A 25,496-nucleotide genomic window follows, 5' to 3' on the forward strand; every position below is an offset into this window, starting at 1 on the left:
GTTAAGCCAATGAAATTCATATTTCATCTAACAGACGGATGAGATATCTGAACCAAAAAATAACAAAAATAAAGCTTGAGGGTATTTTTGTATCAAAAAGTGGATGGAGGAGTAACAAAAGTCAAGAGGATTTTTAGACCAAAGGTGAAAAGAAGGTATTTGTGACACATTTTCTCTATAGGAATTAGGAAATAGTCTCTTATACTTTGCACATAGGAGATTGACCCCAGCATCCTAGTTGAGGTCAAATCCTCTTTGACAAGATTACAGACTTGGACACTCACGACTCAATAGATTTAAAACTTTTTTTTTTTTTTTGCTAAATCAAGTACAAAATATTTTTATGAAATGCCCAATATCTGTTTTATATCTTTGCTGCGAAAATGTTCAATTTTCAGAAGATCTTTTTCCGGTTACGAACATCTTGAGAGAAATAGGATTCTACCAGAAAATCATGGATTTTTGAATTTTCGTCGTTGGTTACTGGTTTCTATAGTTACGAGTATTTTTGACCCTTTTGCGTTTAAATAAAGATAGATTATATATATATATATTCAACTATTGAAAAAATAAAATATTTTGAATTATTTAGAATTTATATCTTAATACTATATATCAATATTCAGATCTATATCCAAATTTAGACTAATAAAGTTTAATAAAAACAAAATGGTTTGTTTGATGTGATGAAAACCAAAATTAGAAACCACGATTGTAACATTTCCATTTTGCGTAGTGAACCTCTCGACTCTTCACAAGAAAACAACTGAAATCCCTTTTCCTAAATACATTAATTTTCTGACAACATTTCTTCAAGACCAACCGACTTTCTTTGATTCCATGAGAAACTGTAAGTATTCATACATACAATTTTTCTTTTTTCTTTTTTAAAGATTTGGGATACCATTAAACTATCTAAATTTATTGAAAATTGATAGCAAGATTGATCTTGGTATAAGGATTTCTTGAATCTTAGTTATATTGGATCTGAATAAGATTGCAATGAACAAATTTTGAAGTTGGGTTTCCAGATTTGGGTCATAGTTCAAGATTCTTGATTTTTCTGATTTGGGGTTTCTATATTTGTTTCAAGATTCAATTTTTATTTAGATTTCATATTGAATTTGATTAATTGCATAACCCCAGAAGGAAAAAAAAAAGAAAAAGAGAAATAAATATTGGTTTCTTCACATGGGGAAACCATTGTTTTATGAGATATTGGAAAAACCAGCAACAAGTTGTGCAATTGGAATATGCAGTGCAATTTGGTTCTATATTCAGAAGTCAAATATTGGTTATTCGCATGTTGGTTTGAGTTATGAAGCTGCTATGGAAGGTCATTATTGGAGGATAATAACATCAGCATTATCACATATTAGTGTGCTTCATCTTGTTTTCAATATGAGTGCACTTTGGAGTCTTGGAGTTGTTGAACAATTGGGACATTTAGGTCTTGGAGTACAGTATTATCTTCATTATACGTTGGTCTTGGTTGTTCTTTCGGGCTTGCTTGTCGTGGGAATTTATCATATCTTGATTCAGAAATTTAAGATAGAGTATTTTCGGAGAGTTACTGCTGTTGGATATTCTTGTGTGGTGTTTGGATGGATGACGATTCTTTCGGTCAAGCAACCGTCGTCAAAGTTGAATCTTTTTGGTTTTCTTTCACTTCCCATCAGTTTTGCGCCATTTGAGTCGCTCATATTTACTTCTATTATTGTTCCTCAAGCGAGTTTTATTGGACATTTATCAGGGATTATTGTTGGTTATGCTGTTGGTTGGGGTCTGATACATGGGATGAACAATTACTGGGCGGTTACAATGCTGGGATGGACTGTGCTTGTGTTTGTTTTCAGTTTGAAAAAGTCGGGTACATTTGATTTGAACTTTCTTGAGATTGAACCTGTCACGGATCCCTCTTTGCCGTCTGTACGTTTCCTTGCAGCTGGAAATGGTAGAAGTTTACAGATGAGTACATTGCCTGATGCTGGTCCTGATCTTGTATAGCTTTCGGAAGATTACCAAAACTGTCATTTACCCGATGATATATTCATTGGTTCTTGAAACACCTGTTTAGGTAACCACTGTTATTTAGGTAACCACTGTTGTTTATAAGTGTGGTGGACAAAGCTGTTATTAACATTTTATAGACGCACCCTGATGTGTTCCACTTAACACTGAATTTTTATGGTTAGATGCTTTAGCCATTGTGTTCCATCTATGCATTCTAAATCTGGTGATGGAAAATTATTTAGCAGGATGACATTTGCAAATCTCAAGAATTTCTTTGTGTGTTGTTTTAGGCTACGTAGTGAACAATTACATTTGGTATTGTCAATTTCTGTCCGTTGTAATGCTTATTTTATCTCAGAGTAGATTCATAGATGTTGTTTGTACTGTAAAAGCGTCAACCTTATTTACTTATCTCTCTCTCTCTTTCTCTGATGCTCTGTCCTTATACCATGGTCCTACCCTACTACTCTCCAATGAAAGAAACAGAAACAAAGAAAAACATGGGAACATTCACTACCTAGTCAAGAAAAAGAGAGTCCTGTTAAGGATGAAGATAGCCTTCATAGAGAGGAAAGGCACTGCTTCAACTATCTAAGTTATGTCTATGAATGAAATTTGGAGCGAGATCAACTTCTGGATTCTCCTTTGGGAAGTTTCCAGAAATTGTAAAGGCATTAGTTGTGAATCTTGTCCTTAATTTGCAATTTCTTGTTAAGTTTTACTTAAAAGGAGGAGGAGGAAAACAAATCCTGTTAATGCCGGAAACCAATATCTTTTCCTTTTTTGTTTCCGTTGGCCATGTCAGTTTTGGCCTATGCTTGCATTATTATATAGAAGATACCACTAGGTGTATGGAGAAACGCTTTTGACATGTAATTGGTTGCTAACTTAATTTATCATTCTTTTCTTGGACTGTTATAGTGATATCTTTTAATACCTAGATCATACACCTAGCGTCTAGTCTCATGAATTACTTCTTACACATTTGCTTTATACTATGTTAATTGGATGTTTGCTTAAATTTTATGTAATGGAGTATATATCTTAATGTTTGATCTTAATAGGAACATTATGTTAGCTAATTTTGGGTCAGGTAGTATATTTGTACCTTCATTAAGCAGAACAAGTTGGAACTGTTTTTCTTAGATCTTTTGGAAGACTATATTGCAATCTCTGCAAGGTCTTTTATATTATTAGGTAGTTACAAGGTAAAGTGGAAGCTAAGAAAGCAGCGTATCTAAAGCTAGTAGAGAGCACAGACGAAGAGCAGTATAAGAAGGCAAGGAAAGAGGCGAAGTTAGCGGTTACGGCGGCTGCTTTTGGACGCTTGTATGAAGAATTGGGGGGAAAAAGTGGGGACAAGAAGTTGTACAGGCTAGCCAAAGCGAGGGAGAGGAAGGCTCGGGACCTGGATCGAGTGAAGTGTATCAAAGACGAGGGAGAGGAAATTTTGGTGGAGGATGCCCTTATTAGACGAAGATGGCAATCCTACTTTCATAAACTCTTGAACGAAGAGAGGGACCGAAGCATCGTTTTAGGCGAATTGGAGCTCTGAGAGCCGCCGTGATTTTGGGTACTGCAAGCGGGTCAAGGTGGAAGAGGTCGACAGGCTTATGTGGAAGATGACAGGGGGAGAGCGACCGGGCCAGATGAAATACAGGTAGAATTTTGGAAGAATGCGGGTAGGGGAGGCTTGGAATGGCTTACGCGGTTGTTGAATGTTATTTTTAGGACGGCAGAGATGCCGGAAGAGTGGAGATGGAGCACCATGATTCCGTTGTATAAAAACAAGGGGGGTATCTAGAACTACAACAACTATAGGGGTATCAAGCTGTTGAGCCATACGATGAAAGTTTGGAAGAGAATGGTGGAAGCGAGGATGAGGAAGATAGTATCTATTTCGAAGAACCAGTTCAGGTTCATGCCGGGGTGTTCAACTACAGAAGCCATTCACCTTGTGAGGAGGTTGGTGGAGTAGTATAGGGATAAGAAGACTGACTTACACATGATGTTTGTTGACCTTGAGAAGGCTTACGACAAAGTCCCAAGAGAAGTGTTGTAGAGATGTCTGGAAGCTAGAGGTGTTTTTGTAGCATACATTAGAGTGATTAAGGACATGTATGATGGAGTCAAGACCCGGGTAAGGACGGTTGGAGGTGACTCAGAACACTTTCCAGTCATGATGGGCCTGTACCAGGGGTCCCCACTGAGCCCGTTTCTGTTTGTTGTGGCAATGGACGCTCTGACAAGCCACAGTCAAGGAGAGATACCGTGGTGCATGTTGTTTGCAGATGACATCGTGCTTATTGATGAGTCGCGGAGCGGTGTTAATGCGAGACTGGAGGTTTGGCGACGAACTCTGGAGTCGAAGGGTTTCAAGTTGAGCAGGACTAAGACAGAGTACTTAGAGTGCAAGTTCACTGATGTGAGTCAGGTAGAGGACGAGGACGTGCAGCTGGATACTCAAGTCATTCCGAAGAAAGAAAGTTTCAAGTACCTGGGGTCGATCATCCAAGGGACTGGCGAGATTGACGATGATGTCACACATCGTATTGGAGCGGGATGGATGAAATGGAAGCTCGCACCGGGGGTGTTGTGCAATAAGAAGGTGTCGCCTATTCTAAAGGGAAAGTTCTACAAAGCGGTGGTTAGACCGACTATGTTGTATGGGACGGAATGCTGGCCAGTTAAGAAAGCTCATGACCAGAAGATGAAGGTAACAGAGATGTGGATGTTGAGATGGATGTGTGGGCATACCAGGAGAGGTAGGATTCGGAATGAAGTGATTCGGGACAAGGTTGGTGTGGCCCCTGTGGTGGATAAGACGTGGGAAGGGAGGTTGAGATGGTTCGGCCATGTGCAGCGGAGATACGTTGATGCGCCAGTGAGGAGGTGTGAGAGGATTGCAGTGGTGGGCCTGAAGAGAGGGAGGGGTAGGCCAAAGAAGGCCTGGGGAGAGGTGATTCGGCAGGATATGGCGCTACTTCAGCTTACCGAGGACATGACCAGTGATAGGAGGGGGTGGAGGTCGAGTCAGGGTAGAGGGCTAGTGGTGGGGGGGGGGGGGGGGTGCAAGGTTTTCTTTCTCGCATTAGGAGTATTTTTATCCTGTTCTATGTGTTGAGTCTTGTCCATCTTTGCGACTTCCTTGCTCTTGCTATTTCTCATTTTCGCATTGCTTTGATTTGTTTGTCCATATCTGACTCTTTTCCCTTGTTTTCTTTTGAGCCGAGGGTCTTTCGGAAACAGCCTCCCTACCTTTCAAGGTGGGGGTAAGGTTTGCGCACACTTTACCTTCCCTAGACCCCACATTGTGGGATTCAACTGGGTATGTTGTTGTTCTGTGTTATACCTTCATTGCGCACAAATTTGGAACTGTTTTTCTTAGATCTTTTGGAAGATCATAGTTTTGCTACCTTTGACCATGATTTGAACAAGTTGGAATTGTGCCGTAGATAAAAGCTTGGTACTTAAGTAGATAAGGTAGAGAGGTGGACTCACTATCCATCGAGTTTCTTACTGTGTACCACTAGTTCTAGGAGATTTCTCGGTTATAACAAAAAGTAAATTTGAACAAGTTGGAACTTTTTTTTTTTTTTTTTTTTTTAAACAAGTTGGAACTGCGTTGTGAATCATGTAAAATTCAGTTTGTCCTTATGGAGTATTCAAGAGTATTGGTTTTTCTTCTCCTTTTAACTTATTTCTTGTGGCGATGATTTTCCAATTTTCTTGTATTAATTTTCCATATCCTTCCAAATAGAAGATAAAGAACTGTCCAACATTCTTCCAAATTTGGTGTATTAATTCCCAACTGGGCAGAGAATGGAAAAGTTCAAATTGTTTGTGAACATCAAGTGTATTAACTTCTACAAACATATGAAAATGGATATGTTAATGTTGATTTGCGCAAACATATGCATAAGCTTCAGTAACTTTTCTTTGGCAAGTCACAATATAATACCAGTTTACCACTCAAATTAATATCTAAAATTTGAAGAAAAAACTAATAATTAAAATGCAATTACTTTCTAATCCTGATTAACAATATCTTAATATGGAATCACGATTATCTTTTCAACTTCCCAGATATAGCCTAATTTGAATTACTGAGACAGTAAATTTAATCCAAGAAAATTCGACGTTTTATCCGAGGATAAAGATCCAACCTGCAATCTACGTGGTAAAATATTTCCTTAGTAAACAAAATGGCGTTGCTGAAGAGAAAAAGAATGGAAAAGAAATAAGTATAACCAATTAAACCCCCTTCAAATTAGTAACCTATTGTTACGAAGCAATTGATGATATAAATAAATGAAACTCAATATCAAGAGCACAAGTGAATGAGCAACTGGGAGAAGTGTTTTTTCAGAAAGAAATGAGAACATGGCAGAGGCTAATACAAGTGAAGAATGCTACTGCAGTTCCACGTCGCTAAATCGCCCCCAGAGATGTATACGTATATTTGTAGTACTTGATTTCTACAGCTACAAAATACAAATAGTAGCGAATGTTTGATTTCTACAGCTACAAAATACAAATAGTGGCGAATGTAGCCATCACATGCAATAATATGAGAGACCAATATTAGAATTCCTTGTGCCTGAAGTCGTAGAACCTTTCAGGAAATACATCGTATTTACAGTGTGGAGATCTGCAAAGTTCAAATCATTAAGAAATGTATCAGTTTATGCAATAAGAATATGAAGAGATATTTCAACCTACGGCTACGAAAACTCGATTTTAAAATACAAGTGGATACTGAGATATACAGATTTATTAAAGATGCTAGAAATTCATATAACTTGAGTAACATTTCATCTGAAACGCCCCATGAAGAATATGAAGAGAGAACCGTCTAATGAAGAATATGAAGAGAGAACCGTCTAATGAAGAATACGAAGAGAGCAAGGGACATATTGCATGGAAAATGACAATGTTGTCTTCATTGGGAGAGGTTGTGTATCGAGAGAAACCCCCTAATATGTATGTAAAAAAAAGGCAGCTCGGTGCAATAAGCTCCGCTATGCGCGGGGCCCAGGGAAGGGCGGGACCACATGGGTCTATTGTACGCAGTCTTAGCCTGCATTTCTGCAAGAGGCTGTTTCTACGGCTAGAACCCGTGACCTCTTGATCACATGGCAGCAACGTTACCAATTACGCCAAAGAACAACACACCAGCACCTACACATGACCTGCTTGTGCTTGTTTAAACAATGAAAGTAAATACAAAATGTCTCTGAGAAATGTAATATGATGCTGTATAAACATCTTTATTAGAAGAAAAAAATTGCAAAGAGTTTAGCAAATAATAACATTTCCTGTGGATTTTAGTTGTATACTGGACAAGAGACTTGACACATGAAGGATAGCCAACACTGAAATAGGTAGAAATGTCCAGTATATATATTTAGTCATTCAACTCTTTGTTTATACACGTCGGAGTCATTTTCAAACATGAGATGAACCAGTTACTACAACCATTGGCAAAATATGAGGGAAGCATTTCAAATGATTTAAAGCATTCTGTGGACCGGTATGAAAGATAGAAGAGAGAATAAAGATAGGGTATGTAAAATCTAATCTGGATGCTTAACTGGTCAGAGGAACTACTTCGCCATGATTTAAAAAACCATGATGCAACAAGTTTGAAGCTTTATAGACGACATCAACTTACGAATCCACACTTACGGAGCAAATTTTCTTAAGGTGCATTAGCTATTGGTGGAAAGAAACCAGAGGAAATTCAGGAAAAAGATAAAACTAGTAACAGTGTGTTTCTCAAAGCAATCATAACTACCATTCAAGAAGCTTTAATTAACAGGAGGAAATTTCTCAGGAAGAGTAAGAACTGGGAGCTTTTGACATTATGGAATTAAACCCAAAAAAAAAAAAAATGTAATGCTCTTGTACTTTATTTTTGGTAATCCTAAGCAGGACGTAACCTTTTCCACCAAAACTCCCCCCCCCCCCAAAAAAAAAAAAAAAGCTTCATTCCCTAAGTAGACCAATTTTAGTTCTGACAAATTAGATCAAACAAGGATTGTCGAACTTTTAGTGGTTTCCATGCTTAGCAATGTAAAATAGATATCATCATACCATCATGGTAAGATACTAAGATTTCGTATAAAGTAAAACATGAACTCACAAGTTTAATCATGAAACAGGATTTTGCAATTTGTGGATCAAACAAGGATGTGCCAAAATTTTCGTAGTTGCCATGCTTAGCAATGTAAATTTTTTTACTTATTTTACCACGGTAAATTTTTATATAAATAAAAACATGAACTCAGAAATTTAACCATGAAACAGGCTCTTGCATTTTACTTTTTTTTTTTTTTTTGGGTGGAGGGGGGCACATAATGTAGTCAAATTTAAACAAGGAAAAACTAAAACTAACAGAAGGAAAATGTCAGTTTCTTTCATCAGGTCACGTATGCGATGAAGTGCTCTTAAAGTCTAATTAAGACTCGCTTACCATCCTTTGGTATCTTCTTCAGACGACCCATTATCAACATCTCCCTTTACATGTGAAGGGCTGGAACTGGTGCTGGAGAAACTGTGCCCAAATGACTTCCATAACCTTGACGGGAAAGAAGGCAGCAACTCTCCGTTGTTCTCATCAGATGGCATTTCAACTAGCGTTGCTGAAGTGGTCTTCAGTTCTGAAAATCGTACCGCTCCTAAAATCCGTTCTGGAAGTTCTGATTCAGTTTGACTCTCAATTAGGAAAGCTAAATCAACAGTAAGAGTTGATATATAATTATACGCGAGATGAACAATTGCATTTGCTATCACCGAAGATCCTATATCAATATCTACTTCTAGGAAGTCGTCTGCAATACAGTATTTGCAAGTCAGTGCACGGCCAATTACACATATAGCTTGCTCTCCAACTGCAGTTCTTACAATCCAAGGTCCTTTAACAATATTTGCGATTAATTTTAGCCTTTTATTTCTAAATGCATCATCTCCTTTCAAGAACTGCTCCATCAAAGACCCTTCAGGGACGGGTTCCAGACCCACAAAATATGCAACAGCACTGAAGTTTTCCTTACTAGGAACTTGCAAGTTGAAAGCCCAAATAAAGGGCTTGCAACCAGTTGGAGTTTCATCCTGAAGAGCCCTCCTGATCCGGTGTTTTGGATTATTCAGAAGATCAGAAATCTTTTTAGGACCTTTAATCCAGTCAAAACCAAGAGGTTTCAGAAGAAATTCACCACCGGGAACTTTAACCTTTGTTGAAAAGTATTCTGGACCTCTTACCATGAAACTATTCCCTGGTGGAGAAGCCCAACCATTTGAGCAATTATCTGGGTCCAGAAGGGGAACGGCACCTTCTGATTTCACCCTCTTTATCCATTCAGGTTCATTATCTCCATCAGGATTGGCCATATGTACTGAAAACAATCTGTATGAGACCAACTTAGATTATAGTCAGAGGAGTTTATTACCAGAATGTTGGTTCTGAAATAATTTAGAACCAATATACCAAAAACATTACTCCAAAGTTGCTAGAATGTAAAATTGCTGCAGATTAGCTCCGCTCAAGCTTACCAATTATCTATAACAAATCCAAAAAGAGTGAAAATTAACATATCAGTGCCATTAGGAACAAAAAATGTACAAGCGACGGGCCATGCCAAAACTGTGACAAAAGTAGATGATCAATGTGTGTATTTCACACTCATGCACTTATTTGACATGGTCCTCTGCATCATCATGATGTTGTCTAGCCATAAAGTCTCAAGTTATAAGACAGCCAGTGACTCTGTGCTATTTGACAAACATGATAAGTATATACACTCCCTTTAAATTTCATAGGCTAACATCCATCTGATGAAACTACTGTTTCTTTGCAGAACCAAGTTCTGAATATGCTGACCTACTAATCTTGAATAACTGCAAAGGATAAACCTTGCCATGGCACCGCTACAGTCAACACCTTTCAATTCACAATCAGTTAATTTTACGACCTATTTATTGTGTCTGCGAAACACTCTAAAGTCTAAACTACAATAGTTATCTGAGTAAAACTTATTATCCCTCAAAAACAAAATTTAAAGTGGTAAAAGCACCGAAGACCATTCAACTGTACACTAAGTAGCGTCCACCCTTTAACTTCTTTACCATCATGGATACCATTAGTGGATTACTGTCAAAATTATGGTGCATGTGAACCAATGGTCTTTCCGCTAAACTAGGTATTTATGTATGTACATATTTTCTAGAATTGATCTAATATTATCCGGTGACCCTCATGCTACAAAAAGGTTTGAATGGTTCACTTGGTTGAATGCCAAGTTATTTACCTAGAGGAACAGGGACTGATTTCCACTTAATACTCTCCCTTCTTTAGTGGTGCACCCATGTTCTAAAATCCTAGATTCACCTCTGATGGATATACTTGTGAGTCAGCTCTATCCAGTTTTTACTAGTACACTAATGCCTATTCTTTTTTCTAATAGAAATGTTTTTAAAATTAGTTTAAATTTCTATAGATTAGTCCTGTCATTAAGTTATACGATCTTTAACTGGCACATTCTTGATAAGAAAAGACCCTAGGAGGTTTCACTGTCAAGCTGCACTCTATATTTTCGTTAACATACTTAAACTGCACTGGGAATACACATTGACCTTGACTTCCCGAGACAGGAATGCAAGTTCATAGGAAAAAGGTTTCAACGTGCCTTCAATAGTTGTTACCAATGTCATCTTAACTATTTCACTAATGATATCCACTTGTTGAGTTGCATGCCATTTGCAGTCTAGAAGAATTGCAGTCTGTTACAAGGTGATTCTTTGCATGTCAAATTAATTCAATACAAAAGGTGCTCTTCAAAGACACCCTGCTAAAAGTCAAAACTTGTATAGTTGTATATGCACCCAATTAAGTATCCAGATTTGGACTCACTTATCTGACCACAGTTTCATTCGCTGAAGTGATATTTTGGGCTCAAAAGAGGAAGCTGTTTCTCTTCAACAATACTACAACAACAACAACAACAACAAAAAAAAAAAAAAAAAAAAAAAACAAGCCAGTGTAATCGCACGAGTGGGATCTGGGGAGGGTAATATGTACACAGATTTTATCCCTACCTTGTGAAGGTAGGGAGGCTGTTTCTGATAGACATCGGCTCAAATAATCATAAATTATCTATCTAGAAGAAAATCATGATGTAAAGTTAGGATTTGTTGATCTAGAAATACAGGATTTCGTGTGGAGTTGAAAACAAAATTTTCGTACACTAATCGAATGTGTGAAAAAGTTACATGAAAACATATATGAAGTTTTTCATAGTTGAAAAAGTTACTGAGGAAATAAAGAAAAATCCAACACAAAAGGCACCTGCAATACAAGCCTAAACTTGCCTAATACATCACAATCAAGTGCATAATCTTACCACCAAAAAAATGGGATAACATGATCAAAACTCCAAAACTGTAATGCCGATGGTATCATCTTATTTTATCATAATCTGTAAGTTACTACTTTCTCAACTTAACTTGACAATTCTAAACATGTGAATTCGTTTTCCTAGGATGGGTGACTTTCTGGGAATTCTCGGATTGAATCTCTCATGTTGTCAAATTCTTTTGTTCATTACAAGAACAGGAATTCATATTGAAACTTCATCCAACAGGAATCCAATTTACATTTTCACAGTACCATACTTCTCAGAATAGAATTAGTGAAATTTCGACAGGTACCACTACTGAGGGAACTGTCTATGATATTGCCGAAACTTCCCCTTAAAAATATTAGCTTTACACTATTTAGGGATTATATTCTTTAAACATGTGTATGAACATGATCAGTATCTCTATCCATTGTAAAATTATTCCTTTAAAAAGTACTAAAAGCTATAATATGAATTCAAAACAAAAAATTCAACTATCTCAATTTTCCAAGAAATACTCACTAAAGTTAGCATTCTCTGTCAGCACATAAACCTATTAGATGCCCACTTTATCCAATTCTTGGATCAAATTTCTTAAAAAACCTTAAAACCTCACTTCTCCTGTAACATTTCCCAATTATATTCTTCCATATTACCTTTCAGCTATGTTTCTAAAATACCCAAATCAGAAAATCAAACAAAATAATTGTACAAATATGCAGAGCTAAAATATACAAGACTAATATGAGTTAATGAAATTAAAAAAAAAAAATACCTTCAACGACTTTGATCAGGTCTTGTGTCTATAATATGATTGTGCAAATGGAATTATCAATATGGAGGAAAATTAAAGTTGTTTTATTGTTGGGAATTAAATTATCTTGTAAATCTTTCAGAATAAAGAATTTAAGATTATTTTTTCTGTCCTAGATGATTGGTGGTGAAATATAAGTAACAGAGAAAGACAGGCAAATGCAGATACTATTGCAGAGTTCTTTTCTTTCCTTTTCATATAAGAGGTAAATTACACTAATACCCTGTGACATAATTCAATTATAAATTATTTTTCGTATTTTCAAATCAACAATTACGCTTTTTTTACTATGAAAATCGTAAACAAATATATTAGCTTGAATAATATTATTATTCTAACAGAGTGTTAAGTGTTTGTTTTTAAAAAACATGAGATATCTGTAATTAAAATATATGAACGATAACTTAAAATTACAACTAAAAGCTTCCTGTGTAATTAATGTTAAGAAAATTAAAAGAATAAATATTTTGTTGGCAATTTCTTATTCACATTAATGATTAAAAAGAGAATATACATTTTTTCGATAGATACACTTTCCAGACCTCTTAACTAGGGAATGACCATATATTACTTAATGGTATATATACGAATTAATATCGGTAATAACTTTATTGCACTTCAATTTATGTTTCATTTAAATTGTCTTAAATTTATTTAGATGGATGAACGTTATTTTGTGTAAGGCGGTCATTATAAAGAGTTTAAATTTTTTTATAAAATAAAGATAATATTATTATATTTGTATAAGAATTTTATAGTACAAAAAGGTGTAAATATTTATTTTTAAAATATAAAAGGTGTATTTGCAATTGAGTCAATTCGTAATAGGAGAGATTATCCTTCACCGGTATCTCTTATATAGTTGCTATCCTTGTAGTTGTACATGAATCCTCTGTAAAGCGGAGGACTATCACAGAATGTGATTAGACGGAAATAAACGAGATATCTTTTTTTAATATTTATGTAAAGTTGAGTTTTCGTTACTAAAAATAATTATAACTTTAATGCAATTCGAAGAATTGACAAGTGAAATCCAAGAAACGATTCATGGGATTCAAATATTTGCTAGAGTTTCAAGGAACAATAGCACAAACCTTTACAAGTTCACCAAAGAATGATTCATGGGGTTTAAAATCTGTTGATCTAAGAAAAAAATTAAAGCTTATAATCTAAACATATCATAAATATTTCTTCCGACTTTTGTGGCCATAAATGATTTCATTAAAAGTACAATGAAAAATTTGAAATTAAATTGTTACTAAAGATAAAAAAAATTACTATTTTTTTGGAAATACATTACAAAGAAAAGTGCAAAAGAAAGGAGATGTTAGGTTCGAGGAGTGCTTTACAAGATTTATGGCTGAATCTATCAATCAAATGGCACAAGTGGCCTACTCCTACTTTTTACTTGTACAAAACTTTACTCTTTCAATTAATGTTCCCGTGGAGGTTTCCAAAATTGTTCACGCTTTGCTGTAGAAAAATATAATTTTTACACCCTTTTGTTTTCAGAATATAAACATTTTAGATTTTGCCATTTACTTGCTCAGGTCAGCTTGCCAAACAGTAGTCTTGATGACGAGAGGATACCAGATATGGAGTGAAAATCACTTCCGGAGTTGTACTCATGCAACAGTTCTAGTAGGCGTTTGGCTGTGAAAACCAAATATTTTTCACTTTATTTGGAATTTTGAAGTTGGAATTAAAGATGGAGTTGTGTTTGGTTATAATTTTTACAAAGAATATTTGGTTGTTTGAATGTATTGAAAGTGAAAAAAGTGAAGGAAAAAAAAAAGTGAAAACAAGGTTTTAAGTGTTTTTCAAATTTCAAATACAACTTTAAGTTGTATTTGAAATTTTCATGGCCAAACGTTGATTTCCAAATAAAGTGAAATAATTTTTCAGAGAAAAGTAAAAAATTCTCATGGCCAAACGGATCCTTAAATAAATCCAAACACGAAGAAATGTAATTCAGAACGTCACACCCTCTGGAGAGCGCCTTCGTAGGCAAACATTAGATATTAGTTCTACCCAATAAAAATAGAAACTCATCGACCCCTTGAACTTATTGACATCAACGACGAGACCGAGAATTTATTCGTCAATCCAAAAAATAAACTTCAAGAAATGGACAAAAGAAAATAATTATGGAAATAATAGTATTAAACTCAAGAACAAAAACGTACAAAACGTAATCTAGTATTACACTAGATCACCAAATCCACAGACAAACAATTAATGCAAATAATTGTCAAAATACTTGGAAGAAAATTTAAGTGTCAAAAGTATTTTATGGCATGGGGCAAAACGTGCATTGGCGGTAGGTCCAAAGGCGGATCTTCTTTGAAGTTTATAAAATCCTACAGCGGCTTTAAGTTAAAATAAAAATAATAATAATTAGGTTTATAATCAAATATTTAGTAAATATTCTAATACATATAGAGAGTATGAACAAATGCTATTGAGTTCTCCGTGAACCCATAAGGTTATACTCTAGATCCGCCAGTGGTACGTCCTACCTATTGAGGAGCCCTGTGAGAATTTTACCCTCATACGATCACCCAGAGCGTTCAAAACATTGCCCCAATATTCATAATATGTGAATGCTGACAGTGAGAGAGATAAGTGCTTGATGTTCAAAAACACTACCACTAAGAATACTGGTAACATGAAGGAAATCATGTTGACTGTTGACAAAATGACATGCCATAGAATGAGACTTGAACAACTTCAACTAATAGTCAATGACCCTACAAAGTACTAAGATGCAGGTGAAGAAGCTAACTGAAAGAAAGAACCTGAGCTAGATGTGTTAAAAACACATGATGATTTTGAAACACACCCGTTTGAGCTTAGATGAAAACACATGATGATTTAAAACATACACCAACTCTTTACTGTCCTTCCACCAGCTTTTCAATCCTTTGCAATATCAGAAGTGTTGTCATTTTGAGCAGATGACATCGAACTTCTTGACATCATATCACCGGCTTGCTGCAGTTGTTCCTGCTGCTGCTGCATAAGAGGCTGTTGTTGCTGGTGCTGCAACTGTTGCTGCTGAAACTGGTGGAGCTGATGTTGCTGAAACTGGTGTTGTTGCTTATGAGAATGTATCTGGAGCTGTTGAAGCTGTTGTGCGGCCAACAAAGTATGCATTGCCTGGTTGTTTGAGTAAAATTGCTGATTCCCTCCGAATGATGTTGGAAAGTTCATCATAGGTCCACCATTTGCTATGCCTTGCCCAGTTAGCACTTTCAGATGCTGTATCTCCTCCTTTAGAGCGTCATTCAAGGCTACACAGGGAGAAGATAAAGAAGAAACAGAGCAAAATATCAATTAGCAACTAAGTCTCAAAAAAAATATCAAATAGCAACTCTCCAGACAAAACTCCAAATAATTTTGCGCTCAAAGGTCTTTGTCATGCATTAAAGAAACCAAGTAAACATTTTAAAGCAAATGCATAAATCAGAGAGGATTGCATATTGGTGTTCCCTTCATTTTAGGCTGCACCTGATTTCACTGACTGATGATGACATTGTTAAAACCTGTGAGTTGATGGACTTCAATGGACTGATCCTCCAAAAGTAGTGCATATTGGTGTTTCCTTCATTTTAGGCTTCACCAAGATGGTGTGAACAATATTTACAAACACGCTGATATCCTCCCTTTACACCAAATAATAAATAAAATAAGTGAAACAAGAGAGATTTAATAGTGCTACCTATGCCATTTTGATTACTATGAAGCGATCTCCCATTCGTTTCATCCCATGCAAGCCAAAAGGTACTTGAAGGTATAGTTACTCACAGTGTCATCTCCTCTTTGCCTATCCTGTATAATCTATTCCCTTCAAGCTCGCGACTGTTTCCTCTTTTGTCCTTGGGGCAGCCCAATGCAATACTAACTAACAACATGCAAGATTCCACAAATGTCAAACGAATTTGCAATATAGAAAAATGTGGACAGTGACTCCTCCGTTTTCCTTGCACAAACAACACCAACTTACTACCATTCTCCTCTTCTTTAAGTTTCCGAATACTAAGTGAAGAATGTGCATGGTGACTTTGGGTCCTATACTTTCCTCCATCCTTCCTTTTGCCTCCTCCGTTCAATACCAAGAAAAATGATTTGACTGAGAACTTTTTTGTCCCTTTACCCCTCTACACCATCCTGCCCTCTCCATCATCCCCTTCAGGCCGAGCATAGAGTTCACAGAAGTAACACCCATTACCATATTATTCCTTGACTATCCCTTCTTAAATAACAGGATACTATAGCCTCCTAATGGTTCTTGAAACAAGTTAGATGCTAAATCCAATGAAAAATAATTCAGCTCACATATGCACATTAATTACCAAGATAACACTATTTCTCCTAATGAAACAAGGTTAGTTTCTTATGTTTCCTTCCATTGCAGAAAGATACACAACCATTTAGTATTCCAATTTAGGAGCTGAAAGAAATCCAAAAATCCAGTCAAACTAATTTTTAACTATTTCAAACTAAACGAAGTATTTGCATTTAAATCGCATCCACTTATATTCATTCTATAGTAGTATGTTACTTGGACTCTCCTAAAATGTCGTCGGGTGCATGTCGGATCCTTCAAAAGTAGTGTATTTTTGGAGGATCCGACACGGGTGCGGCAACACTTTTGAAGAGTCCGAGTAACTTACTGTACTGCACCATGTTTACACCTCCAATATTTAAAAGGAAGTGATAGTCCAAGCTTATTGAAAAAGTACAAGTGTGTCTTAATCATAAACTAGTTGTGGTCGGCTATATGAATCCTCAATATCTAATCTGCTCTAACTGAACCTATTTCATTCCAATAGCCAATAAATTGTCTTTTGATAGATTCAGAGTTCTCTACATTTTCTACTGTCATACAGATCTCCAAACAAACTAAAGGACTGCGGCAGAGCTAATGAAATGATACCAACAGGACTAAACCTTAACCCCAACTAATTGGTATCACTTGTATGGGCCTTTTGCTTCCATTATTGAAAAGCACAATCAAAAAGATACTAGAAGTCTACCTCTTGGAAAATAAACATGATAAATGTAGCTCTAAGATTAGAAAGGAATTTATATTTTAAACAACAACAAAAAAAAAATTAGAAAGGAATTAGACAAACAAAGAATTCGCGAAGGTACAAAAGTTGCAAAGCAAAACAAAAGGAAACAGGCAAAATTCTGTGATTGCTTACCTCAAATCTTCTCATCATGAAGGTAATGTTATATTGAATATTGGTCCTCTACAGTTTTGACTTAAAATTTTAATCGTACTCCTTTTATTTTCTCCTTTTTTCGGAAAGGAGAGGGTGGTAAGAGTGAAGGAGTAGCACACTGAGAACTGAATATCAATAAAAGGAAACAGTCCATCACAGTCAAATGCCATCACAAAATATGAATTCCCTTTTACACCCAAATTGGGAGATGAATTAATTATTCACGAATTCCTATCCAAGGACATTAAATATGCAACTTCTACAAGTCTTAGGAAAGTGCTATCCTAGGCTTATGTAAATAAGTACTGGATCCATTATCCACATAGAGTTGCAACCGGAATCTGGTGAAGAAGTTGGAAGAAGCTAAAGAGATTAGAGAGGAAAATTTTGGGAGAGAGAGAAGGAAATTTTGTTAGGAAATTGTTCTTATCTGCCCAAATACAATTGTTCGTAGAGAGCAAGAAAATAAGGTTTAGGTTGAATTATGATCATTGAAAATTTTCTATGGTTTCAATGGCCTTACAAGGTGATTTGTAGCCTAAGGCGTCTCCTAAGTCCTAACCACCCTTAAAATGACTTGCGTATTTCTTAACATACAGATACGTATCCAGATTCTTTATGGATTAAACATAATATTACCTAATACCTGGGCACCCATCATGACACTAAATATATAAATTTCTCAATGTTCACTTCTATAACGGCAGCATAATGTTATGAGAAACAAAAGCTTTTGAAATTGTAAGGACTAAAGTGTGCAACTATCTAACCTTCACTAGCAAACTATTAGAATTCGAAGAAAGTATTAACTTTAAACTTATTGAACTGTATATAATATTCCTGTATCTAAGTCGATCAAATCCAAATTCAAACTATGTTTGGCCTTGTAAGGTCAAACTGGAATTTGTGTTGTCTCGGTTTTTGTACAGTAAGATGAAAAATATGGCAGAATTACTAGTAGTTTTTACCACAAAAGCGTCAATACCACACTCAGTGTGAAAGTGACGGAAGTATATCAAAATTGATTTTACTTTCTGAAATTGAGGAAATTCTTGAAACCAACCAAGCCTAAATACAACCATATTTTAACATGCTGTTGATAAGTAATCCAAGCTTGAATCAGCTTGAATGGTCGAACTAATGCATTCAAGAGACCATTGAGAAACAGCAACCATTATTCAGAGAGATAAAAAGAGGTAGTGGTTTATGGGCAAAAAGTTACTAAAAAAGTCATGCTCAGATTCTTACCATCTTGCAAGTGCACCTGTTGTTCCATTGTTTGTAAACGCAGTTTAAGCTCACTGTTTTCAGCAGTCAGGCCATTTGTATCTCTCTGTTTCATGTGGAAAAAAGCAGACATCTCAAAACCAATAATCTTATGTTATACATGAGAAAGAAGTTGAAGACACATATATCTTTGTTTCCATGTGCAAGCAGATGCTGCGGATTCTAGACCAAGCACTTACCTATTTCCGTCACTTCAACCACACTCAAACATGTTTCCAAATAACAGAAAGCAACACAAATAAAAAGAAGGAAAGAAAACAAACAATTGCTGGGCAATGAGAGCAACTGATATGCACCTGCAATAGGGTCAACTGAGCGGACAAAGTTGTTGCTTCTGTTTGCAGAGTCTGAACTTTTCTCTCAAGCTCAGCTATATATCTCATTTTCCTTTCCTTTGATCTTGCAGCTGACTGCCTGTTGGCCCAAATCCTGTTGCACAGCATAAGCAAAACACAGTGATGAGAGAAAATACAGATGGAGATCTGTTTGAGTAACAAGCTGGCTTAAAATTTAAACAACCATATCAGATAAATTTTAACAAATTCAAGGAGCACGATAGACCTCAAAACATTGGATCACCTACATTAATGCACTATGAATACTTTCAGAAAGCTGCGTGAAGACTTTGGATAGCTATGAGAAAAAAATTTAGTAGCAACTGTCTTTATCAAAGTTAACGATCGTCTGATAAAAAAGAGAGCAAAAGACAGGGAAAAGAGGCCTCTTGGATACACAGTGAAATAGTTTCCCACTGAAGACAGCTAACCTCAGCACTACTTGAAGTAATCACATAGCCAAAAGGTAGAAGGACTCTGTTTACAAACCATCCACCTTCTTCTGTTTTTCTTTTTTTTTTTTTTTGGACAAGGTAATAGACAAATTCTGATAAAAGTTTTGCAACCCATCTACCTTAGTGAGAACCTAGTATTGTCGAAGATGCAGAGGTGCACTTAAGCCCTAAAATGAGATGTCAGGCTGTTCAGGTGAAACAGAAAAATCAAACCGAAACAACAAACCGACAGAAAAGTCAAGTTATGGTTTGGTGCTGAGAAAAAAAATCGACAATATTTGGTTTGCTTTGGTATTAACCTACAAAAAATCAAATCCAAACCAAACCAAACTGCCAACAATATATATCATTTTTCTTTTTCTTTTTGAGAAGCTAACAGACAATATATATCATTTTCTTAAGAAAATTTAATACATAAATATTCATTTTAAAAAAAAGCTGCATATATTTTACAGAATTTTCAAAACAAATTGATAGTGATTTCATGTTGAGAAAAAGAATTATAACTATCATTTGAATAAAATGGGACGACGAATAAAACTTGTTGAACATGAACGAAATTCATTGCTTAAGAACGAAAACCATTAAAATATTTGTGGTAGAAATGTTTTATAGTTTTTTTGAAATGGTAAGTGTTCCTTTCCAAAACAGAAATGCTTTACAGTTTTGTTCGACAAAATTTACTAATCACTTCACTTCCTTCATTTCTTTTTTCTTTTGTTTGATGACCGAGAAATCCTTCTGGGACCACCTGCAGCCTTCAAAACTCGGGATAATGGGCTCGCTCGCCCCTCTACTCTTCTGTAATTAAATATCAGGCTTAGTTCACATGGCGCAAGGCTTGAACTTACAACCTAACTCACAAGTCCCTCAACCTTTGCAACTTGAAGTAGGCCCTGGGGCCACTTCCTTCATTTCTTTAGCTCTTAATTTTTAGTCATAATGAAGAAACATATAATTTCACTTGAATTTAAGTTCTTTTCTGTAAGTCTCAGTTATTCTCCATTTATAGATTTAGTGACTTAACAGCTTAGGAATATGCATCCTTCAGGCATATAATTTTCTTAATTAATTTAGAAAAGTCAAGAAAGCTGGAATTTGATTCTTACAGGTGGATTTGAACACATCATAAATGAACTTCAACTTTTGGGATTTGCTATGATGCAGGCTGAAGGAAGAGCTAGAGAGGACAGGAAATAGAAAAGAAATGCTCAGAGGAGCAGGAGCGAATTGTTGGCACAGCTAAAGTAGAGGGACAGAAGGGCCTGGTCTCTCTATCCCTTTTTTTTTTTTTTTTTTTGGGGGGGGGGGGGGGGGGGGGGGGGGGGGCGGGGATGCCTTTTCTGCAACTCTCATCATTTCACTGTCTTCTTCAGCCTTTGAAAAGGAAAAGATGAAAAGAAGAGGCCGCAGGCAAAACTTTAGAAGTTCAATGACAAAATTACATTAAACAAAAACTAAAACCAAAAGGTTCAAGGAGCAAAGAGCTAGGAAACATATACTAGAAAAATGCCTAACCACCAACAAGACAAAACAACACTGTAGTATAATATCTAGAACTTCTTTAAACATCCAGAACACATTTAGGAGGGCTCATAGTTTAGGCAACTCTAGTCTGCCACAAGACCTCCACGTAAAGGTTTTACCCTAGGCAATACCAAGTACCACAAAAGCAAAATGCAATGGCACGCCAAGCAAAAATAATGTGAAAGAGACTGCTATAATAAATGAGCAACAAAAGTTCCATCTAAAGGCTTACCGCTTGGCACGTTTCGGATCAATTAGTGCAAGTTCAGCAAGCTTCGCAGCAGATGTTGCTTTTTTAGTTTCAGCTGAAGATGGATCTTCCACTCCTGACATGAGCATCTCTGTCTTGATTGTAGTTGAACCATCCATGGACTGGCTATGCTGATGTCTAACTCTCGGCTTCTCACTTACAGTAGGAGCAACTTTATTTGTTCCTGAAGCAATTGCTGGTGTTTGTGATGAACCTGAAGCTGCAGCTGCTGAAGAAGAAGACTCGCCCACTTGGAAATCAGAAGACAAAGATGAAGAATTAAACTTATCCATGTCAAGGTACATTGAGAGGATATCCTCCTCGGTCTCGTCCGACAAAGACGGTCCATCTAGTCCAACAACACCAAGATCGCTATCAAAGCTAATATCATCAGGAAGAGTAAGAATTTCAGAGTGGGCACGTCGATGACCAAATTTCCTAGGTGGGTTATCAGGCATTCGGCTTATATCATTACTAAATCGGCCTGAATCCGCCGACAAAGCATGACCAAAATGACCTGATTCTGAAGCATTTCCCGGAGGTCCTAAGGGAGGTAAATGTGGTAATCCGGATTGTTCCGACTTTACATTGGAAGTACTACCAGGAGGCGAAAACAACGAATATCTCCCCGATGGAGGCAACGAAGACTTATCCTTATCCATACAAATCCCTCCAAGTCCAAACAGAACAAACCCCAACCCTTCAAAATGATCTTCAAATGTTAACAGCACAGCGCTAAACCCAACATTCCATACATATAAATTCAAGAACCTTAACAACAGAAACACAAAAATCAACAGGTAATGATTTGTTTCTTGGTCAAAGCAAGAACTTTATAGCCAGAAAACCGTAAATCACAAAACAAGTTGCTTTTTCTCTGCATTAAAATATCATTGGGGTATTCAAATTCCACCAAAAGGAAAGAACTTTAACAAAATTTAGCTAAAATCTAAAATGGAACATGAAACCCCTTGTTGAGACCCTGTAAATTCCTCAAATACTAAGCAAGCTTGTCCCAGATCAATTTCCTCTATAAAATGCACCCTAAAAATTGAAAACACAAAAAAAATTAGAGCCAGAGAAAATTAGCAAACCCCACAAAAATTTATAGCACAAAGATGGGATTTTGATAATCAGAAATCCTATACAACAAAGATTCAAGAAGAAAAAAAAAACACAAACCTGGAATTCAAAGATCAAGAAAATAAAACCTTAAACACCCCATTTGACAAATTTAAAACACACATAAAAAAAGGGAAAAGTACAGAGCAACAAATCAAAGTGATGGGTATTAAAAAAAATGGAATGTAAGGAAGAATACTAATTTATTGATTAAAAAAAAAGGTAAATTCTTACACGGTTTGGATTTGCTTTGAAATTAGATCTGCAGAAAAGGGAAAATGTAAATGAAGCAGCTTTTCACATGGGAATGAATAATCACATGCCACAGAGAAAAGGGAAAGATTATAAACAAAAGAGGCAAATCTGTGAGAGTGTGTCAAATTTTGTAAATACAATAATGGTATGGAAATACTATAAATTCGGACAGGGATATAAGGGAGCCACCTATTTATTTATTTATTTATTTATATTTTTGATCTTCTGGTCTCTGTCAAATGAAGAAAATGTAAGTTGTCGTTGTTTGCGGATAATTTCAACAATATACAATTCAACATAAAATATTACATTCATATGATTATATTTTTAATTTACATTCGTATAGTATAGTAATATGGACCATTTCAAGTAAGTATTTTCTCCAAATAGACGTAATGTTATTTTCCTTGTTTTTTTCTCTTCTTTTTTTTTTTTTTTTTGGTCACATAAATTACAGTTTGAAGTTCAATTAGGGGCAATGAATGTGTCTAATGTTAAAAGAGCAACTAACGGTAACTTTCCAATGACTTTTTCTCTCTCAACGAACTGAGCCAAGTGCAATACACGCGCGGCTCCATGGAGCCTCACGACGGCCCTATGGCGGCGCGTCCGGCGGGGGAAAACATCTCTAACAAGGAGACGACAACAACCACTGAAACAATTCCACAAAAACCCACGTATGCAAGCACAATTTCTACTCCTGCTCCTAACCCACCACCGGACAACCGATTTGGATGTCCATCTGTGTCGACAAGGAGAACATGTCACAATGGAGTTCCTGCCGTCATTTTCAAATCCAAAGATTACTATGGAGTTATCGCGAAAGAGTGTAAACACACTTTAATTGGAAAATTTCTGAAAGGGCGACCCAAAATTGATATGATTCGGTCAATTTTTTTGGAGAAAATCACTTTGAAAGAAGATCCAGTAATAGGGGCATACGACCACAATTCGGTGTTCATAGATTTCAAAAATGAAGAGGATTGCCAAAGAACTTATTTTCGTAGATCAATTGAAATCAACAGAGAATAAATGTGGCTTCAAATGTGGCACCCAGATTTCAAGCCCGAAGAAGATTCTCCTATGGTTCCTATATGGGTACTCCTCCCTAAACTTCCTTTTCATTGTCATGCATGGCATTATGTAAGGCAAATTTTAGCCCCTATAGGAATCCCTCTTATTTTGGATGCTGCTACTAGCAAGAGGACACGGCCAAGTATGGCTAAGGTTCGAGTTGAGGTTATCTTACTAAGCCCCTCCCAGATAAGATATGGGTAGGTTTAGAGGATGAATCTCATCCTCTCAAAGGCTTTTATCAAAAAATTGAATATGAGAGTGTTCCTAAGTTCTGCACCTATTGCAAAAAATTAGGACACTCCTTAATCCAGTGCAGATTTGCTAAGAAAAAGAATGATGAAGACAATAAGGATAGAGCCCAGGTAATTGTTGACCAAGCTGAATCTAGTAAGAATAATGATAAAGAGGAGAAAGAAATTACTGAGGAAAAAAGGGATAATAGGCAAGTGGAGGAAAAAGTTGTTGAAGTTCATGCTAGTAAGACCAAAGGGGAAAAACAAAGGGAGAAGAGAAAGCAAAGAAGAAGAAGGAATGCTCTGAAAATTGTGAGAAATAAAGGCAAAGAAGGCAATAAAAACAAGGAAATGAACCAGGGGAAGAAAGGAGAAAAGGAGGATTACAACATGGGCAATAATGACAATATTGATTCAGGGAGCAGGCAACCCATTAGGAAAGATATTGCCTTTGATGAAGAAGTGGAGAAGCAAGAAAGTGACAACAATCAGGAGGAAAACTATCTAGGGGAAGAAGCACATCAAGAGGGCCCTAGAGAAAACCAGACTCACAAGACTGTGGTGGTTATCACCACAAGTGACAATGAGGAAAGTAATACACATCAGTTAAGTGTGCCCATCAATTCCCCCATTAAGACTCACAATGTCTTTGAGAAAATAGTTGATGACACTGGACAGCCTGAAGATGAGGAAGGCAGCATTGAGAATACCTTATCTGAAGAGATTGTCCCTGGAGAAAGCCAAAGGAAGATAATGCAGAAAATGAGCACTGCTACAGCCAGAGAACACCAGGAGAGAACAAAAACAGGTTCAAGTATTAACTTGCACATTATGGATCTCAAAGAAGAGGAAAAAAGATATCAGAATCAGGCTGACAACTTCTCTGATGAAGAAGTTGCTGATAGTTTGATCCATGCTTTTGCCCCAGAACCTGGTATAACAACAGAAGTGAAGGAACAGATCAAGGAAGCTGTGGAGAAAGGGAATTTATCCCCCAGAGGAACTGAAATTACCAAAAGAAAAAACAACAAAAAGGCTAGTACCTCAACCCCTGCCATGGTCACCAGAGGCAAGGGCAGAGGATCAAAGAAGCAATTTTGAAATGTTCCTTATGATTAATACAATCATATGGAACATAAGAGGAATAGGCTCCAAAGGAGCCTTTGATAGACTCAAAAAACTCATTTAAATACACAAAGCCACTTTTGTGGCACTACAGGAACCTTTTGTGCACAATGCTACTATCAACAAGAACAAAGTCCAAAGATACAGGAGAAAGTTGGGTTTTGACAAGGCTGCTACTAACAGAAATGGTAAAATTTGGTGTTTTTGGGAAGTTGAGTTCACATGCAAGGTTATTAGTGACCATAACCAACAACTTACTATGGAAGTTCAGCACAGCGGCAGCACTGAAATTTTCTTTATCACTATAGTCTATGCCAAGACTACTGCCAGGAAGAGGAAAAGACTATGGGATAATTTGAGAACCTTGAATAGTC

General features: G+C 36.4%; 3 protein-coding genes across 6 annotated transcripts; 1 reads left to right on the forward strand and 2 right to left on the reverse strand.

Moving 5' to 3' along the window:
• The first annotated feature begins 668 nt into the window (after positions 1 to 668).
• Positions 669 to 2,295, forward strand: LOC132643513 (RHOMBOID-like protein 13). The gene has a single exon (XM_060359944.1). It carries the CDS (start codon positions 1,192 to 1,194, stop codon positions 2,005 to 2,007), a length of 816 nt encoding a protein of 271 aa, XP_060215927.1. The 5' UTR covers positions 669 to 1,191; the 3' UTR covers positions 2,008 to 2,295.
• A 4,055-nt stretch (positions 2,296 to 6,350) lies between these two features.
• Positions 6,351 to 12,387, reverse strand: LOC132643521 (protein ENHANCED DISEASE RESISTANCE 2-like). Of its 2 annotated transcripts, none has more exons than XM_060359956.1 (3): positions 12,187 to 12,387; positions 8,489 to 9,421; positions 6,351 to 6,664 (listed from the first exon to the last, which is right to left on the reverse strand). In XM_060359956.1, coding segments are annotated over exons 2-3 (918 nt in total). In that variant the 5' UTR covers positions 9,406 to 9,421; positions 12,187 to 12,387; the 3' UTR covers positions 6,351 to 6,663. The 2 variants fall into 2 exon arrangements, with proteins under 2 accessions (XP_060215939.1, XP_060215947.1); XM_060359964.1 differs by having other exon boundaries at positions 8,489 to 9,574.
• A 2,407-nt stretch (positions 12,388 to 14,794) lies between these two features.
• LOC132643534 (probable transcription factor PosF21) lies at positions 14,795 to 22,815 on the reverse strand. 3 transcript variants are annotated; one of them, XM_060359975.1, is made up of 5 exons: positions 22,667 to 22,815; positions 21,293 to 22,354; positions 19,040 to 19,172; positions 18,705 to 18,789; positions 14,795 to 15,518 (listed from the first exon to the last, which is right to left on the reverse strand). In XM_060359975.1, exons 2-5 carry the CDS (start codon positions 21,970 to 21,972, stop codon positions 15,142 to 15,144), a joined length of 1,275 nt encoding a protein of 424 aa, XP_060215958.1. In that variant the 5' UTR covers positions 21,973 to 22,354; positions 22,667 to 22,815; the 3' UTR covers positions 14,795 to 15,141. The 3 variants fall into 3 exon arrangements, with proteins under 3 accessions (XP_060215958.1, XP_060215975.1, XP_060215967.1); XM_060359992.1 differs by having other exon boundaries at positions 21,293 to 22,081; positions 22,667 to 22,812; XM_060359984.1 differs by lacking the exon at positions 22,667 to 22,815 and adding an exon at positions 22,493 to 22,634.
• Positions 22,816 to 25,496: the final 2,681 nt, after the last annotated feature.

The sequence above is a fragment of the Lycium barbarum genome, chromosome 1 (genome assembly GCF_019175385.1).
Source record: "Lycium barbarum isolate Lr01 chromosome 1, ASM1917538v2, whole genome shotgun sequence".
Classification (NCBI taxonomy): domain Eukaryota; kingdom Viridiplantae; phylum Streptophyta; class Magnoliopsida; order Solanales; family Solanaceae; genus Lycium; species Lycium barbarum.

Bases quoted from the DNA above. Each gene is read 5' to 3' on its own strand.
- LOC132643513 (XM_060359944.1), top strand. From the start codon at position 1,192: ATGGGGAAACCATTGTTTTATGAGATATTGGAAAAACCAGCAACAAGT.
- LOC132643534 (XM_060359975.1), bottom strand. From the start codon at position 21,972: ATGGATAAGGATAAGTCTTCGTTGCCTCCATCGGGGAGATATTCGTTG. The intron at 19,173-21,292 runs GTAAGCCTTTAG...GCTGTGCAACAG, and splicing joins GATCCGAAACGTGCCAAGCG to GATTTGGGCCAACAGGCAGT. The intron at 15,519-18,704 runs GTAAGAATCTGA...CTCCCTGTGTAG, and splicing joins ACAGGTGCACTTGCAAGATG to CCTTGAATGACGCTCTAAAG.
- LOC132643521 (XM_060359956.1), bottom strand. From the start codon at position 9,405: ATGGCCAATCCTGATGGAGATAATGAACCTGAATGGATAAAGAGGGTG.